This window comes from Lissotriton helveticus, chromosome 2_1, assembly GCF_964261635.1.
Source record: "Lissotriton helveticus chromosome 2_1, aLisHel1.1, whole genome shotgun sequence".
Classification (NCBI taxonomy): domain Eukaryota; kingdom Metazoa; phylum Chordata; class Amphibia; order Caudata; family Salamandridae; genus Lissotriton; species Lissotriton helveticus.
The window spans coordinates 787,848,518-787,867,902 of record NC_136059.1 but is presented as its reverse complement, the minus strand read 5'-3'; the positions used below and the strand labels follow the sequence as shown (position 1 = coordinate 787,867,902).

At 45.6% G+C, this 19,385-nt stretch overlaps 1 protein-coding gene across 2 annotated transcripts in view; it reads right to left on the bottom strand.

The window, feature by feature from the left end:
• DCP2 (decapping mRNA 2) overlaps nt 1-19,385 on the bottom strand; it is a 356,226-nt gene that overhangs the window by 259,480 nt on the left and 77,361 nt on the right. For both annotated transcript variants that reach the window (XM_078675514.1, XM_078675513.1), the window contains exon 5: nt 5,524-5,676. In XM_078675514.1, coding sequence (XP_078531640.1) covers nt 5,524-5,676 — 153 coding nt within the window. The remainder of the gene's footprint in view (nt 1-5,523; nt 5,677-19,385) is intronic.

Sequence of the window (19,385 nt, the reverse complement as noted above, 5' to 3'; positions counted from 1 at the left end):
AGCCAGTCTGCGCCCGTCCGCGCCTGGCCCGGGCCCAGGGTCAGTCCCCCTGCTCATTTGATTAACACAGGCTCTACTAGCTGGACCAGAGAGCAGCTTTTACAATTAAGCTCCGGCACCTGCTCACCGCTTCCCCGCTGCCCCCCCGAGTACTCTGGAGGGTCGCTCTTTTAATTGCTCACATTGTGGTCTGACTATCCCTCCTTGGGGTGAACGTGTTCTCCCACCTGCCACCTTAATTAACCATACACGTACCCCACTAACATTGAGGGCAGGATTAGTTAACTGTCGCTCTCTCCCTCGCCATGCTGGCGAAATTTGTACTACACTTGTCTCACACGGTTGGGATATATTGTTCCTCACAGAATCTTGGATTAAAGACACTTCTAATCCGGACATCCATTTAGCCACCCCCCCTGACTATCTTTTTATGGGCATTAACCGAGAAGGAAAAACGGGGGGCGGCCTTGCCATCATTTTGAAATCTCATCTGCGACTTACTATTAAAAAAGTTACGAATATTGGACTAATTGAAGCCATGTATTTCACTATTTCAGACTCAGCTGCTGTCTTTTTGACCGGTATTCTAGTATACAATCCCCCTAGCGCTTCAGCCCACTCATTAACGCTGCTTGTACATCTTATAGCTGATCTGTCCCTTAAACAGCCGCACTTTATAGTGCTAGGCGATTTCAACTTGCATGCCGAAGACCCCTCATGCACCCAGGCTATCCAACATCTAGACACCTTGCAGAGCCTGAGTTTGTCCCATCTGATTCAGGGTCCGACGCATATAGCTGGCCACACTCTAGATTTAATTTTTTCAAATCTCCCTGGTACCACAGTTCATCCTTCTCTTCCCCTTACCTGAACCGACCATTATCTTCTCCCGTTCGATATCAGGTTCCCTCCCGCACCGAGCCCGGTGGAACTTGGTAGGGACTACAGGAGAAAATGGCATAAAGTCACCTGCTCGGCCTTAGATCCTGTTTTCTCGTGCCCCTTGGATCCATTTACAAAAAAACTTGATGTAAGCGTTGCCCAGTTTAACTCAGCCTTACTGTCTGCCATCGAGGCCACTGCCCCTCTACTGCCAGTCTCCTCTGCAAGATCCCGACCTTCTGCCCCGTGGTTTTCTCCAGCCTTGCGTGAGGAAAAAAGCCGCTGTAAAAAATTAGAACGCAGCTGGAGACGCTTCTATGATCCAGAAGCAAAAAGTATCTATAAATCTGCCCTAAAAAACTTTATCAAACTAAAAAAGTCTACAATGAGAGAATTCTTTGCCTTACAAATTAAAAACGCAGAGAATTCTGCTAAAACTCTTTTTAATATTGTAAAAGACTTTGTCAAGCCCCCCGCTATGACTCCCCAGAACCTCACTTGTCAGACCCTATGTAATGGTCTGTCTGATTATTTCCAAGGTAAAATTGAGAGAATCACTTCCTCTTTTCCGTCTGCCCTAACTTCTGTACTATCTCCTCCTACGACTAAGAACAAGGACTATACCGCGCCGTCATTGGTAACTTTTAAGGACCTCACCACTGAGTCTGCTCTTAAACTGCTCACTCAGTGTAAATCTGGTTCCCCTTTAGATCCGGTCCCGCCCAAGGTCATGGGTAGCCTAGCTCCCTTTCTGCTCGAACCACTTATTTTAATCTGGAACTCCTCACTTCATTTGGGCCAATTCCCAACGGCTTGGAAGGAGGCTATGCTAGTCCCCATCTTGAAGAAGGTGGATGCGGACCCGGCGCAATTCTGTAACTACCGTCCCATCTCCCTCCTCCCTAAACCAGCGAAGGTCTTGGAAAAGGCCGTACAGCTACAACTTGCGAAGTATTTGGAGACCAATTCTCTGCTACACGATTCCCAATCGGGTTTCAGAACTGGTTTCAGTACTGAGACAGCGCTCCTGGAGGTTTCTGAGACCATTCGAGAGTGTGTGGATAGAGGCGAGGAGGCCATGCTGGTCCTCCTCGACCTATCCGCCGCTTTCGATACGGTGTCCCATAAGATACTACTGGATCGTTTAAAGCAGATCGGATTGGGTGGTCCCGTTTTGTCGTGGATCAGCTCCTTTCTTAAAGGACGAACGCAGAGGGTTCTTCTTAAACCATTTCAATCTGAGAGTAAGCCCCTTGTCTGTGCAGTTCCGCAGGGCTCTGCGTTGAGCCCATTGTTTTTTAATGTTTATCTGGCCCCGTTGGCCAAGGTGGTTGAGTCGTGGGGGGTCAGAGTGATCTCTTATACTGATGATACACAGCTAGTGTTTTCATTTAGAGATCACTCTGACTCCAGCTTCGCCAGCTTCCGCCACTCCCAGGGCGAAATATGCTCCTGGATGACTGCTAACCATCTTAGGCTTAACACCGATAAGACGGAGGTCTTGTTTTTTAATCAAAAAGTCACAATACCACCTACTTTGTGGTGGCCTGCTGTGTTTAATCCCCCCCCCTATGCCTGCTCAAACTGTCCGTAATTTGGGCTTTCAGTTTGACGATGCCCTCTCGTGTAAAACCCAAATAAACAAGGTTACTGCAGCCTGCTTCTGGAAACTACGCATGATGAGAAAGATTTTTCCATATCTACCCATGGATGCCCGCAGAACGGTTACTCACGCCCTAATAACATCTCACTTGGATTATGCCAACAGTCTCTACGCTGGGGCCCCACTGTATCAAATCGAACGCCTACAGATCGTTCAGAACGCGGCGGCGAGGCTGATTGGCAATATCCCCTACCGTCAGTCGGTTGCATCCTACCGTAAAGAGCTACACTGGCTCCCTATCTCCAGTCGCATCCAGTTTAAGATGCTGACTCTCGCCTTTCGGGCCCTTAATGGGTCAGGACCAGGATACCTACGAAAGAGATTAGTACTCTCCCAATCTGTCAGATCCCTACGGTCCAACAACCTGCGTCTTATGATAGTCCCTCGGTTCCGCCGCTCCAGAATGGGCGGTAGAGCCTTTGCAGTTGTGACGGCCAAACTTTGGAATAACCTCCCGTTAGACCTTAGGTTCATTCCGTCTGAATCACTTTTTCGTAGCCGACTGAAGACCTGGCTATTCTCCTCTGCATAAGTATGCCTTCCTTTCTAGTCTGTAGTCTACAGCGCCGGGACACCCCCGCCGGGGGCAGCCGCGCGCTTTACAAGCTTCATAAATAAATAAAATAAATAAAAATAAATAAATAAATAAAAATCATCCCTAGGAAGGTCCCCATCCCCTGTGTCACTTTCTACATCTGTTTGAGGTGTAGATGGGCGTAGTGTAGAAGGTGGAGGAATAGCTTGCAGAGTATGAGGAAGAGGAGAAGAGGGTGTGTCCATAGGCTGTGGAGAAAGGGGAGGAGTTGTATTTGTCCCCATTGTTCTCTTTTTAGGAGGAGGGACTTTGTCCTCCAACGGCTGAGTCTTCCTCTTTTTAGGTAGTTTTGTCACCACCTTGCCAGTTTGTGGATCAATAAACAGAGTCTTTTGTTTTGGATCTGTTTGTTGCTCCTATGTCGGTACCAACGTCTTTGGGTCCGAAAGGTGCTTTTGTTTCTGCGTCTCGGTGTGATATGTTTTCGGCACCGAGAGTTTGCTCGAGTCCGATTTTTTCGGTGTTGAGGGAGTCTTCGACGTTGGAGCATGTTTCGGTTTCGACATGGAATGTTTCGACTGCAAGCTCTCTTTGGTATGGAGCTTCGGTGTCGATGTCGATATTGACCGTTTCTCGGATCAGACATGGTGGGAGGCCGAGTGTTTCGGTTTCCGTTTCGTTGCCGAGCCGGAAGGCGGGGCGTCGGAAACTTTTTTCGTTTGTCTGACCGGGCTTGAAGGCGGGGTCGACACCAATCGGGGTTGGTTTTTCGGTAAAGGGACGTCGTCACTCACGGTTTGATGAACGTCGACTTCTTCGACTTCAGACTCGTCCGCTTCCGACCCCGACCCGTCCTCATCTTCTTCTTCCTCCTCAGGGTGTTGGACCTCGAACAGTTCTGGGATTGCATCTGACTCCATCCTCGACATCTCGTGTCTTCGGGCTCGACAGTTTCTAATCGTCGACTTGGAGGAGAAAGCCGCACAGGCTTCGCAGTCCCTGGATTCGTGGTCAGGTGATAAACAGAGGTTGCACACCTCGTGTAGCTCCTTGTGTGGGAATTTAGCACCACACGTTGGACATTTCTTGAATGGAGTCCTTTCCATGGACTCCGGGCTGGACTACGTCGAGATAGGCCTCCCGGTCTCATCGACGTAGAGTTGGAATTTTTTCTTGTGGACGTCGAAGCGCGTCGAAATGTGAATGAATTCGCACTCGATAAACAATACCGTCGAATTGGAAAGGGAATACGCGCCGAAATATAACTCTTTTCTCAAAGTCGATCCGGAGCGCTTCGATCCTCATCCGAACCCGATGGCGGAAAAAAACAATCTAAGGATGGAGCCGATGCCCATGCGCACTATCACCCAAGGGAGGAGTCACCAGCCTTGTGACTACAAAAGACTTCTCCAAGAGAAAAACAAGTGCAATCATCCGAGCCCAACACCAGATGGCGATCTATTCATAAATGTACCATCTGCAGCCCATATGCCTCGAACATTACATTTTGTTTATTCCTTACAAACATATTTGGTTATTTAGGCCAATTGATGAAGTAATTTCTGGGGCACTTTGGCGGCTTATTCTTGCTTTTGTATCTGTGGCTTAAAGGCTCCTCAGGGACAAACCTCTTTTGTAAATCCTTTGGTAGTGAGAATTATTGTGTGCCAAATTTACCATTTCAAATACTTCTTTCATATCCCAACACATTAAAAGTTATGGCGAGGCAGGGTGTTTTCCTCTTACAGGCACCTATATCGTCCGTAAAGACAATATTCTTATTGGTGCTGCTCGGCTTACATTGGGTAAATTAAATCCACAAAGTCAAGGTTGCAGTGCCTATCTACTCTATGTTAAAAACACACCGTAAAAATTAAAAATACATACATTGTTAAAGAGTGCACCAAATAAGGAGGGCAGATCCCATAATGAACCATGCCATATTGTATTTTGCATCTAAATATAATCACCCAGTATGAACATACTAGGAATGAGTGTCTTCTAGCTTCAAAACGATTTTCATCTGTAGCCCATATTGAACACTGCCATATTCAATAAACAGATCCACATACTCAATGACAAAATCTTGCATACATCCACCACACTATGAGGGGCTTTTGCAGAACTGAATGTACTTCAAAAGTTAATTTTTTGCCACAGCCCTATTAAAATTGCGAAAAAAAAGAGAATTTCAAACGTTTAGGCACTGAAACTATGCCGTTTTTAGTTAACACATGAATAACTTTTGCAGCCCTGCAGCCATCCTAATTTCATATTTGATACTATTCACTGAAGCATTGGTATTAATCTACAAATTGCCCCTTTTCTGCTGTAAATCTTTCTCGCCATTTACTGAACAGTCCATTCGTTGCTCCCATGAGTAAAGCGTTCTATTAAACAAAACTTTCATTTAAATAGCTTGTTTAGTACTGAAACCCATTACCCGGATTTCACGTCTTGTTTTTGGGTTAAATTTCGTATTCTTTGGAACTCCTGGAATGATGTACAACCGTGCTAACTGATCGTTAATTTTTAGTTCAATGTAGTCCGTGTCACACATACGATCTTTGATATCAAAGCCAGTTTCTTCAAACACCTAGAAGCCAAAGAAAGACATTACTTGTTAAAATCGTCAATGTACTCAATTAACTGATTTATCAACCTATAAAGTGTTCTTATACAAGAAATATAAAACAGTTAAGACATTGTGAAGCCAGAAAAAAAGAAAAAATGTTAATGCAAGCAAATATCATTAGTTAATTAGGGCCACAACCAAATAAGTCATTGGTCCTAATGGGTTACTTTATTGATCTTTGAGAAAAAAACACTATTTTTGCTCAGAGCACTAGGAAGAAAATAAAAAGCAGAAATAAAAAATTTAAAAAAAAAAAGAATAACAGCATATGTCATGACTTAAAGCATACACCCATCCTATCAACAAATTCCAATGATAAACCCTAAGTTAACTATCCATGGCATTTCACTTTAAAGGAATTTCCCAAATACAACACAGAATGAAAGAATACCATGCCCGTTTCCCATTTAAAAAAATATTTCCGCAGTTGTCCACCCCAGAAGAATAGGCTGGGAAACTATGCCTGTTTAGTGGAGACAACAGATACCACTTTGTACTTAAGAATAAGTTACTTACCTTCATTAACGCCTTATCTAGTAGAGAACATCTAGCCACAGATTCCTTACTTTAGAATATTCCTCAGGTATCAGACTGGATCCAGATGTTTTTGAGCAGTAGCCCTGTGCAGCGGTAGGTGGCACTTTTCTGATCCGTGTTGGCCATGCCAGAAATTACGTCCGCAGTACCTATATTATTATTATTATTATTATTAAAACTTATATAGCGCACAGCTACCCTGAGGCATCCCGGCGCTATGAACAGTACATCAACCGTGGGATCATGGAATAATGATAACGACTCACAAGGGAAACAGATGTGTTTTCACGCCTCTGCGAAAACGCAGGGTACAGGTCTCAGCACGGAGTTTTAGGGGGAGGGAGTTCCAGAGCATTGCTGTCTGTACAGAGAATCGTCTCCCGCCCGTGCGTGATCTTTTTACTCTCGGGACCTGGAGCAGACACCTCTGGTCAGACCTCAGTGCTCTGTTCGCTTTATAAGGCACTACCAAGCTCCTCAAAAGAGGAGGCCCGCCGCCCTGGAGTGTTTTATGGGCGATGGACAGTGCCTTGAACTGTACTCTCTCCCGCACTGGTAACCAGTGCAGTGCCTTGAGAGCGGGTCTGGCGGATTCTGTACGGGGGATACCCATAAGGAGTCTAGCTGCCGCGTTTTGCACCTGCTGAAGCTTATTAAAAGTCGATTCAGGGGCGCCCAGAAACAGACTGTTGCTGTAATCAAGGCGAGATGTTATCAAACCCTGAATCAACAACTTCCTTGATGGAAAAGGAAGAAGCGGAAAAATTTTCCGCGCAGCCCGCAGCAGGGCAAAACAAACTCCCGCAGTTCTTTTGGCGTGAGTTCTAAGGGAAAGATCTTGCTCCAGCCAGACTCCCAGGCTCTTAATCTCCTCTTTCATGGTTGGAAAGTCACCCATACAGCTTGGCCAACATGACGGTGACAGTAGCGGCGCTTTGTTTCCAAGCAACATAATCTCTGTTTTAGAGCCGTTCAGCTTCAAGGCTGAACTGCTCATCCAGGTGTGGACGTCCGCCAGACATGAGGACAACAAGTCAGGGTTCTCCACCAGTTGAGGAAGGGCGACCACCAGCTGAGTATCATCAGCATAGCTGATGATTTTGATGTTATAAGGAGTCACCACATCCTCCAGGGGGGCCATATAGACATTAAATAATGTCGGGCTCAGGGACGAGCCCTGCGGCACCCCCCACTGGAGAGAAATAGATGGAGACTTGTTGCTTCCTTCCCAGACCTGATAGGAGCGGTCTTCCAGAAATGAACTAAGCCATTTCAGGGCGACACCTGCCACACCCACCTTTGATAGCCGTTGGGTCAGCACCTGATGGTCAACGGTGTTGAATGCCGCACTCAGATCCAGGAGCAACCCCAGCACACTGACATCAGTTATTTTTGCCCAACAATGAGACTAACGACTGGTGTGAAATTCAAAGGCCTTAGAAGGGTGGCCCTTACCCTGTAACCAGCTCGCAGACCGGTGAGGATGGGAGGGCCTGTAAGGAATCTGCAGCTAAATAGAAACATATGATGCAAACCTTTCAGGAACCTAGTCACAACAGGTGACAAACAAAGAAGGATTCTCTGGCAACCGCAAAAAAGCAGAAATGGGTGATAACCTTTAACCATGCCCAAAGCGAAGCCCTTCTTGGTCAAAGTTAGAGTAAACAGAAGAAACTGAAAAAGAGTTGCAGAAAGAGGATCGATGTTCCTAAAAGCACTCCATGCTACAAATTTATCCCAGCAGTCCGGCGTATACCGATTTGGTGGAGGGTCATCCGGCTTTTAGAATTCAACATCACAGACTATGGGAGGAAGGTCAAAAGCTGTCAACTTTTGCTGGCAAATATCCACGCATGAAGGTGAAAAGGTGTGCAGGATTGAGTACAGGACCCTCCCCTGTTGCTGTGACAGAAGATGCTCTCAAAGAGGCAGCCTGATTGGGGGACCGAAGGTCATGCTCAACAGCCTGGAATACCAGACTCCTTGCCTAGTCAGGAGCCACATGAATAACTTGAACCAGTCGTTCCTGAATTTCTTAAGAACTCTGGTCAGCAGTGGTACTTGTAGAAAGGCATGAAGGAGGCCAGAGCTCCACTCGAGAAGCAAAGCATTTGCAAACAAGAGCTGCCTTGGAAACTCTAAAGTGCATAATTGCTGACATTGCGCGTTCTCATTGGTGGCAGTGAAGTCGAGAGTCGCAGACCCTCTTGGTTAAAGGTTCACAACCACACTGTTTATGCAGTACCACATGGCAGTGGTGCGGTCTGTGAACATCTGCACCAGCCTTCCCTTGATCGAAGAAAAAAAGGCTTTCAATGGCAAGCGGATGGCCAGAATATCCAACAGGTTGATGTGGAGCCCGTACTCTGTCGGAGACCAGAATACTCTGATCTCAACCTCTCCAGTTGGCCGTCCCATCCCAGCTGGGACCCATCTGTCACTACAGTCAGCTCTGGTTGGGGAAGGGTTAGGGTCTGCCACTGACCAATAGCAGTTTGTCAGCCATTACTGCAGTTCTTTTGCAGTTCCCTTTGAGATCTGGACCATGTTGGAGAGATTTATCGGATGCTGTGCCCACTGGGACTTCAGGTCCCACTACAGAGTCTGCATATGCCAATGGGTATGGGTTACAAGCACAATGTATGAGGCCCAACAACCTCAGGGTAATTTTCACAAAAATCCAAAATAGGGACTGAAACACCGGTATTATAGTCTGAATATCATCTGATAACAGCTCAGATGTAACGGAGCACCTGAGAGGAATCCGGTGTGACTTTGCAATGTAGATAGTGAACCCCAGCGAGTGCTGAAGGTTCACCATAGTCTGCAGGTGGGAGACGACTTCCTGTGGCATGTACGCCTTCAACAGCAAATCGTCAAGATAGAGAAAGAGTGGAACCCCTGATCTCAGCGGACAAGTTGCAACCAACATCATTACCTTGGTGAACACCCACGGGGCGCTGATAAGGCCGAAGGGGAGCACAACAAACTGAGAGCACTCCAAGAGTCTGTGGGCAGACAGATCAGAGATGTGGAAATATGCAAACTGCAAGTCCAGTGCTACCATCCAGACTCCTGGGTACAGGGCAGACAGACTTGGATGAACGGAAGCATTTTGAATTTCTCTTTTTTCAGGAAGAGTTTGAGAAGGCATAGGCCTTGGAGAAGATAAAGGCCTTCGTCCCTTTTGGGCACCTGGAAGTAGTGGGAACAACACCCATGGCCTACTTTTGATGCCAGCACCCTCATGATGGCCTCCTTGGACAAGAGAGCCAGTACTTTCTGGTGGAGCAAGAAGAGTGTTCCTTCATCAGCTAGTTGTATGTGGGTGGCATGGGTGATGAGGTAGTCACAAAGGGAATGGAGTAGCCCCTTTGGGCGATCTGTGAAACCCAACAGTCTGATGTTACTGAGGGTTTGGAGGCTTTTGGGTGCTGGGGGCGGGGGGGCAAAGACCTGGCAACACTGATGTCCTTAAAGCGCTCCAGCACTGAGGCTGCCTTCTCAACCAAGGGAAGAAAGACATCCGAGGACATGTTCATAAGCAAAGCTTGGACATCCCCTGAAAAGCCAGTGGTTCTCAGCCAGGCATGGCACTGAAGAGCCACAGACGATTAAATCCCTCTACCCAGTAAGTCAGTTGTGTCCAGTAAACATCATATGGTGACCATTGCTACATCTCTCCCATCAGCAGTAGCTTGGAGGAAGACCGAGCCATACTCTCTGGAGTCCATTGGCAGCACTTGCGCTACCGAATCCCAGATCGTATGGGAATATCAGCCCAAAAGGCATGCAGTGTTCACCAACCGTAGTGCAAGGCTGGCTGAAGAGAACACAGTAGAGAAAGAAATGGTCACGGTAGGAACAAACTTATTTGTGAAACAATATATAGTAGCAAACACCGATTGTTGTGACATGAGTCCAATTTATGTACTTCTTTGGACCGAGCATCTAAGGCAATTATATTCAAAGCATTAGTAACTAATGGCAATAACACTGCTTATTAAAATGCATTATATTTACAGTGCTCTCGGTGCAGATGGGAAGGAAGGAAGGGAATGGGTGTTAAAGTGATAAAGTGTAAGTGGAGGACAGGGAAAAGGTATTTGTGATATATATACATCAATGTTGCATGGTACAAAACTTTTCCAGCCTGTGGTAGGTCAAATGTTCCTGAAGTCACACATAGCTCTAAGGGACAAGAACATTTTAAACAAGGTCGCCAGAGTTTGTGTCTGTGGGTTGTCGATGTTTTGACCCCTGGGTGCAAGAATGGTCGGTTTCCTTACAGTGGCGTCTTCATCAAGACTGAACTGTGAAGAGCACCTATGAACAATGGGAAGACCGTGTGAGGGCGAGGCAATGTGACCACTTATGCTACTATCACTTCAGGTGATGAGTACCTACTTGGATTTCGTGACGGGAAGCCTCCGTCAGATTATTAGTGAAGGTGAGCTTGGCAAAAGCTCCTAAGGGAAACAGAGGGGAACAATCATAAGTTTGCTGATTGAATCAGCTTGTCTCATTATGTGGGAATAGGGGACGGGTACTTACTCTACCGTGTGTGTGTCAATAGTCAGTTTGTCTTTCTACATTTATTTTTCTTTCTGTGACATATTGAACTGTGCAAAGCATGTTAAATGAAAGGCTGCAAGATGTCAGACCTTTTTCTAACACAACACTGAAATAGATAAGAAAACTGTTCAAACATTTCAAATATATTTCACTAGTTATGAAAACCCATTTTCGTAATTCTGTGGTGAAAAAAATATTGTTATATTATCAAAACAAATTAGAACACTTTACTTGGTGATGTGAAATTTTAAATAGTTTTGCGGAAACCCAATTTCCAAACATAGTTTATGCGCTATTATCAGTAAAACTGCATGTTAGTGAGAAGGTTTTGTGGCCATTTCAATGAAAAATATACTATCGATAAATGGCAGTGCACTACCAAATCATGCTTTGGTAATATACTTATGAAAAAAACAAGTTTTTAAACATGACCTGGGAATTATTACTGCTCCTGCCCAGATGACAATGCTATTAGTGAACTACGAGGCAAGCCAGGGATCATGTGTACTCTATATATGGACTTGATTCTTGTTATACATGGAGCAAACATTTAGTTTAGTAAATAAAGAGTTTTTTTGTAAAGCAAAAATAGTGAACTTACATATTTGAAGGTGCTCTCTTCTGTGATAATAAAGAAAAAGGCAGCTTCATGAGACAAAATATTTGCCTTGGATCACACAATTCGAGACCAGACAATGGGTCAACTACATTACAGTTAGGTCGAGTAGCTTATTAAAGTTACTAGATCTGCGGGTTAAGTAAAATGTTAATGACTTTTCGAGCCCTGCCAATGGGTAATAAATAAACCTCAACAGGACATAAATACCTTAAATAGGATAGATCCACCTCAGACTGTGAACCGGTCATTTAGGTCAACAGTATTTACTCTACTTTTTTCCCTAATTTCAAGAAGATTTACCTTACAATCGAAAGAGTCTCTGACGTCGGTCTTTGCCCAATGCCCTGCCTGTTTTGCTTAGTTTTAAAGTTTCCCAGCTGCCAATTAAATAGGCTTGCGGGAGGAGGACAGGTAGAGTGCAGGGAGCGACATACCAGGGCTTTGCTACAATAGAGTGGGTTACTTCTGTGTAGACTATACGGCAAAGTGGTAATAGCAGGGCTTGAGTAGTTACAAAAGCTCAGCAACATGTTGATAGGATGAATGGAGCTTAGTGTCTGGAACAAGCATCTCTCCCCCGGTGCCCGGATGAATGATTATATATGATGCAGCACACGTGGAACTTAGATAAGAGAAACTCAGACACAATAGGGCAACAAACTGAGCCCACTATAAACTCTCAGAGTCCAAATTCACCATGTGCCTTACCCCAGTAGAGGTGGCAGTGTACCCCTAAGCTGCAAGCTTAGGGAATGTACAAAGGATTCTGTACACGAGATTGCTGTGGATTACTGACAGCAAGAGTACATGCACCCTGAGTGTTTGACGAGGACAGACCATATATGGGAGCTGGGAAGGAGGTGCCCTATGTTTACCACAGCCCAAGTGTGAATAAGTAAAATACCCAATTCAAGTGGCCAAAAAGTGTGCTGCTGCCACGTCCAATAGAGTGGGGCCCTAATCAACAGAAGTACATAGCTCGATAGTTCTGAGATATTGATACAGAGGTCACAGTTTCCATACTAGAAGCCTACCAACTCTCTATGCTGACATCTCACCCGATTGATTTAGTAGGAATGACTCCTAAAGGGGCAGCAGATGACTGTAATGCAGAAATGAAAAGTTGAAAAACATGATTCCTGATTCTTGGGCCTCTGCTCGTCAAACTGTCACAGGGTATCTGGAACTAATCCATTGGCCATTCCATTCCCAAATTGAGCGTGCAACGTAAAATATTGTGACACAGAAAAGCTTAATAATCACAAACCTTCCAACAACAAAGAACAGTGTCCCTGAAGCCTTGTAGCTATATTACAAACTAGATACTTGACTTCCACGCAGAGCAATACAAAATCCAAGATGGCATGCATCAGAGGGCAATCGATTACTGAGGTGTGGTCATGAAGGCCCTCTCGCAGATTCTATGAGGCATTAACAATGACAGATCGTCCCTAAAAACGGATACATAAATATTTTGTCTGTCAAGAACAAAGTCGCTAATCTGGACTTTGTATCTATGGAAGAGGCTCACAAGCAAGACAAGATCTGCACAAACATCTATAAAATTGAGATGCAACAAACTCAGCAAATATTCCACAAGAAACAAACTCCTTATAAGGTATGCACCTGATTTGAAGTGCAGTACCTTAAGAAACTAGCTCTTGGAACAGGGATATTTCCCTATGTAAAATTCATCATGTAATGCCTGGCTAAAGTTGTGCAGGAAAAAGATCGCAATTGTTTTGCGGCTTAATAAAAAAACTGTAATTGCATGGTATCCCTCATTCAAACACCCAAACCCCTTTCAGGGGAGGAAAATTGATCTGTGGAAAAGAGAAACAGTAAATGTTTTTTCCCTAGAGAAATTTTATTGTCTAATATTTCCAAGCACCACAAATTGAGAGCTTAATTTTCTGTTTGACAAGCTTCTCCAGATATATTTTGCATACAGCTTGATATATGAACACTTCAGTCAGCTGGTAACATAATTGTAGAATGTCAATTAACTTTTCATATGGACCCAATGCACCTACACAGGATGCAATGAAGAGACACCAAGCATGTGTCCATGACTCCCAAATAAGAAGCTCTTGCAGGAAAAGGGGAAATTAATTACACAATGATATGAGATGTGGGCTCGCAAGTGTCGGACACCAGATGGCAACAATTGGCGACAGAACCATACTTTAGCCTGTTCGGTTTACTCTATTTTGTTATTTTGGGTTTGAGTTCCAACTGCTTACAAATGTGTTGCTTGGTGCCTAAGGTGTAGTACTGATTGGGCGGATTCTACCTTTACAATTGGGTGCCATCACTATATATAACCGAGCAAAGATAATGGGAGTCCTCTTCTCCGGAGGAAGAGAGTTAGTTTAGGGTGGGGAAAAATTGACAGAAACATATAAAACAGGATATAACATCACAACACAATAAACATCACTGAGTGGCAATGAGACCGATAAAATGGTAGAGTGAATAGACAAGATTTACAAGATGAACGTGTAAACATGACACCACACGCAGTTTGCAAAACTTAAAAGGATTGACACCCATGCATGTGGAGAGAAGAGACATTATGAAACTAATGACCACAGAATGGGAAAACAAAAAGAGGATGGCAAAAATTAAGTGCCCAATGACCTGGGACTCGAGACTCCTGAGAAGAAGAATCAACACTTGTGAACTACAGGCTCTGTGTGCAAATACAGATTAATGCATTTTTTGGGTCTCGCCTGAGACAGCGCATCAGCTGTGATTTGTAAGACATTTTGTTTGCTTAGTGGGGGTTTAGAGCCCACGCACTGCTTACCACTGGTTAGCTTCATCATCACTCATATCCTTTGGTCAGCGCATGTAGGCTTCACTTTGTGCCTTTGTCCCTCCCACGGATCCTTGCCCAAAATACTGCTTCCTTTCCAAGTGAGGGTCCTTTCGCTGCTCACACTTTTGTTGCGGGGCTACTTTTTGAGTAAACACTCCATGAGAGTCCATGACTTTGCAGGCCTTCTCCTCTAGTCCCACTGCTCGGCCTTCTGTCCACTCACGTCGCATTTTTGTGTTTTATATAGCCCGAAATCAGACCAAGGGCATTGGAGCACATTCCACAACGTTACATATAAATATATTTTTTTCTTTTTACTTTATTTATAAACGTAGTCAACTGGCAGTTTGAAAGCAAGTTACACATGTCTAAACTCACATTGTTACATACAAGTGTAATAATAAAAAGTACATGCCCTTATACAGTGTTTTAGTATCTGAATATTCAATGCCTTCCATTTCCTCTCTGACCCTTAGTGCATCGTTTCCCTTGATGTAGTCTTTTTCGTCTGTTTTCAATCTAGACTATTGGGAATGTTCACCCCTTGTGCCCCCTCAGCGCTATTCTGAGTGGTATCTTCTTCCGCCCCGACGTCCAACTCCATATCGGACTCTACTTCAGACGTGGGGGCTAGGTGCTCATCTGTTAGCGGTCTCCAGGTGCTTATGTCTTTTTCTAGCTTGTCATCCCTCCTGTTTAACCACATATGCGCCTCCTCTGCCAGTGCCCATTCTGCTACATCACTATTCCACTTATCAAACGTCGGGGAGCGTGTGGAATGCTTTGTTTTTGTTTTTAGTAGCGTTGTTGCTTGATATAACTGTTTAAGTGCATAGGTGTGCATTATCAGCGAATCAATTTCTGAAGGTTTTGCTTCACAGCCCTTCCTACATTGTGCAAAACTTAAAAGGATTGTAAAGATTCCAAACTTGAACTGAAATGTTGTGCACTTGGCATAATGTTGTCATGTCATCAATAAATGTAAATGTAAATGTACATGTATTTATATAGCACAAATCACCGACACGGTATCTAAGCGCTTGCTTAGGGAACCCGTCCTGGTATTCCCCTGTGAGATACCCCGGCAGGGTATCCACAAGGTGAAAGCCAGGCATCCCACCGCGAGGGGCCGTAAGGGAGATTAAGCAAGCTATTGCCCAGAGTCGCAGAGTGTGACCCCGTGAGTCGAGTAGGCACCGGAGCGAGAATTATCGAGTCCGTGGAATTTTTAGAACCCGAGACCTGCCGTGGCGGGGAATCGAACCCTGGTCCACGGCTGATCTCAGCTTCCGGGTCTGCCGCCTCAACCACTGAGCCACACTTCTCCCTATAAAGCAGCAGGTGGCGCAAGAAACCGCTTTACACTAATCAATTTTTCTTCACATGCAATAATACACGACTTACTATAATTATGTTACAATTTTCAGATTGTTTAGACTGCAGTTTATAAATCAGGTCTATTTTTAGGTTTCGGCTAGAAGCGCTCGAAGCGCGTTCTCGCCAGACAACTATAGCTGTCGGCTCAGCCGACAACAAGAGGAGACAAGAGCTGGCCACGCGCACCATTGAGAAGCATGGCAGAGTCGGATTCCGACGGGCGCTTTGGGATTGGGTCGCGCGCGTCGGAATCCGACTCTGCCATGCGCCGTATGTTTCAGTTTCGTTTTGACCATCTGCACGACGCGACCGGGCAGAAAAATACTCATCCCAGAGGACGAGCGACGAAGAGCCAGTCACAGCACTGGAAGAGGCAAAAGACCATCTGCACGACGCAACCGGGCAGAAAAGAGACTGAACTCCGGGGCTGTCCCAAGCCAGCGCTCGCTGGATTCCTGTTCAGCGAGTGCGTCTCATCGCCGGAGCTGGGAGGTGCGCGGGGGATTTCAGGAGCCACGCCCGTGGGCGGGGAGCTGCAGTGTGAGGAGCGCCACAAACACCCAGAGCTTCACCGGAGACCGCCGGCTGCGCACCTGGGACTCGGCGGAGGCCGGACACCGGACGCCTGGAACCATGTGCGGCAAGGGCGAGTGAGTGCGGGGCCGGACCGCGGGGGGGAAGAGAGGTGGGACAGTGTGGGTGATAGAGACGGGGTGAGAAATGGGAAGTGAGTGGGATCTGTTGTGGGAAATCGGAGGGAGAAAGGAAGGTAGACCAGTCTCTGATGCCATACTCTGTAGCGTTCATAGCTCTCTTGTAAAGCGCCCTGACACCGCTGGGTAAAGTACGCGCCAAATAAAAGTGCATTCATAAATACAATTTTCCAGGTGTTGCAAGCAAGACTGAAATTTAGGAGACTGGACAAAGGGGATACCCTCAATGGGTGTTACTGAACGTATTGTGCGCAGCAGCCACTAGCCCAGTGCTCACCCTATGCAGTGCTTCCCTCTGCCACCAATGTCAGGTTTGTATTCTGCCCCCATGGTAAGTACTGCCTACCCCCATGGTCGGTTTGGTAAGGCGGACACACTGCAATGGGCCGGTACCCGAGTTGCAGCTGTGGGCCACTTTTTTTTTTAACTAGAGTGGAGGCCCATTTGGGCTGTGTCTGTGCTTGTTCAGATGCCGCCAGCGGACCAGTGAGGTCATGTGCGGCTTTTCCAGAGGCAACTGGGTCTCTATTACCTCCTTTTACCAAGGGGGGTGGGGTGGATGGGGGGGCGCGGAGGTGTCTCTCGCTGGGCCAGCCCATTAATGTATTGGGCAGGGGGGCCTGAGCAGAAGTGCCCTCATTTATATTCAGGTGTGGCTCACCATTGTAAATTAATCTGTGCACAGAATCCTGGTAACATTTGCGTTTTTTGTATTTCAGAGAAGTTAATAAAACATGCCTCTTTTAGAGAACCCTACCGCCTCCCTTCTTTTTATAATACTTAAAACACTGGAGCAGTGTTTTGTGAAAAGGCACAATCCGCAAATGTGGGCCACTTTTCTTTAGGGTGCCCGGGCCTATTTTTGATCCCAATCCAACCCTGCTACCCCTTATAACCACAGCGAGCTTTGCACGCTGCTCCCTTTAAAAAATAAAGCCCCTATGTACTGCCCCTTAATACAGGAGGTTCATAGCACTGCTTCCCTATACCCAGGACTAACCCAGATTGCTACCCCCTATAAGAAGATCTGGCAGACTTTAGCACTGCCACCTCCAGCCACTGCATGCCCCTCGTAAAGGCCGTCACTGGTCAGCTTTGGACAGGCCGCATGCCTGCAAAAACCCATGTTCAACGTAGGCACAGTTCTCTGTAAACATGCACAGCCACCAGAAAGTTCATCCTTTCCACTATCCAGTGCAGCCACCGCTCTCTCGTAGCTCGTTTCAGCTTGAGGCCTATCCACTTTGACCACTGCCAGCCCTTTACACTGCCTGCAGAACCATGGTTCGCCCTGGTCGCAGTCTCCCGCAATCACTGCCAGTTCTGACCCCTGACAACCAATATTAGCATCGAGCACGGCTGCTCTGTAACACTTGCAATATCTGGGCACTTTTGCCATATCCCCCGCCAAACATGAACGCCATCCTCCATTGAGGCCTGCCATCCCAGAGTCTGCTCCTTGAAGCCGTTGTTTGTTCAAAGCATTGCCCTCAAAAGAACGGATTGTCCTCAAAACTCCTCACATATCATATTATCCCCCTCAACCCCCCAACAAATAACCAGCCTAGCCATACAGCTCACTAAATTATATATTTCGTCAGGGATTGCTTTTTAGGTCTCGCTGCGAAAAGCGCGCGAAAGCGCACAGTGAAATTTGAGCAGTGGAGATGTGAGTTTGTTACTTGGATTGAAAGGGTAATAAGGGAAGAAAGAAGAATCTAGAAAGTGTGCGAGAAGAAATGTAGATGGATTTACCTGAATGAGTTTGCAAACGGCTAGGGTTGTTTGGATTTTTAAGAGGAAATACAGATTATTTAGCAGTTAGCAACGATGTGCGAGTGGATCGGTAAATGGATGTAAGGTAGTTTACTTTTAGGACACTTGGGCCCGATAGCGGGTGAAGAAGAGTGATATCTCCATGTGGGATACTCCTCCTTCACAAACAATGTTTATATACCAATTGCAAATAAAAAAAAAAAAATGTAATGCAAAGCATTGTCATTTACAATGCCAGTAACTCAAACTTTATTGCTGCGAGACCTATTGCATTGTAAATGCTTGTTTTATAATGAAAATATATATTTTTTAAATAATAGGGTACATCTGTCTGTCGCATAAACTACTTTATAATTTGATTAACTATTTTCATTGTTATGCGCACCTTTCAAGTGCCTGGAAAATGACACATTGTAATTCCGCATGACATACATGTTAAACATATTGTTGGAAGGTGTGCAGTATGTTCTATGTGGTTGTAAAAAACACTTCCCCACCTAAAAGAAAGAAAAATTCTACTTACCAGTAGGCATCAGTTCTTGGCATGTAGAGCTGAAGATTTGTATACTTATGCATAGATCGCCATCTGGTGTTGGGCTCGGATCTTTGCACTTTGTTTTTGTCTTGGAAGAAGTCTTTGTGGTCACGAGGTAAGGGACTCCTCCTTAGGACGATAGTGCACATGGGCATCAACTCCATCTCCAGATTGTTTTGCCATGGAGGGTTATGATGGAGTTAGTAAGATATAGAAAAAGGATGTCCATGTGTAATGTATCGAAGTAAGATAATACTGGAACAGATAGAGGTATCCGGGGAGGCGGGTGGGCGTATACGAATCTACAGGGGGTGCCACAGGGCTCATGCTTGAGCCCAACTCTTTTCAACATATATGTGGCACCCCTGGCTAACATCTTGAGAGCATATGGATTTGTTCCTATATCCTATGCTGATGATACTCAACTCCTCTTTCCCTTTAAAACCTTAACACCTGAAATCAGGAACTCCTTCTCCTTGGGAATGAAAGCGGTAGCACACTGGATGTCTTCCAACTTTTTACAATGCAATGTTGGAAAGACGGAAGTCATGTTGTTTGGGGGGGTAAGACAACTCTGGACTCCGGACTGGTGGCCCCAAGATCTTGGCCCAGTACCAGAACCGAAACCATCTGTAAAAAATCTGGGGGTCCGGCTGGACCAGGAACTTTCCCTCAAGCAACACGCCAACCAGGTAGTGGGATCCTGCCTCCACATAA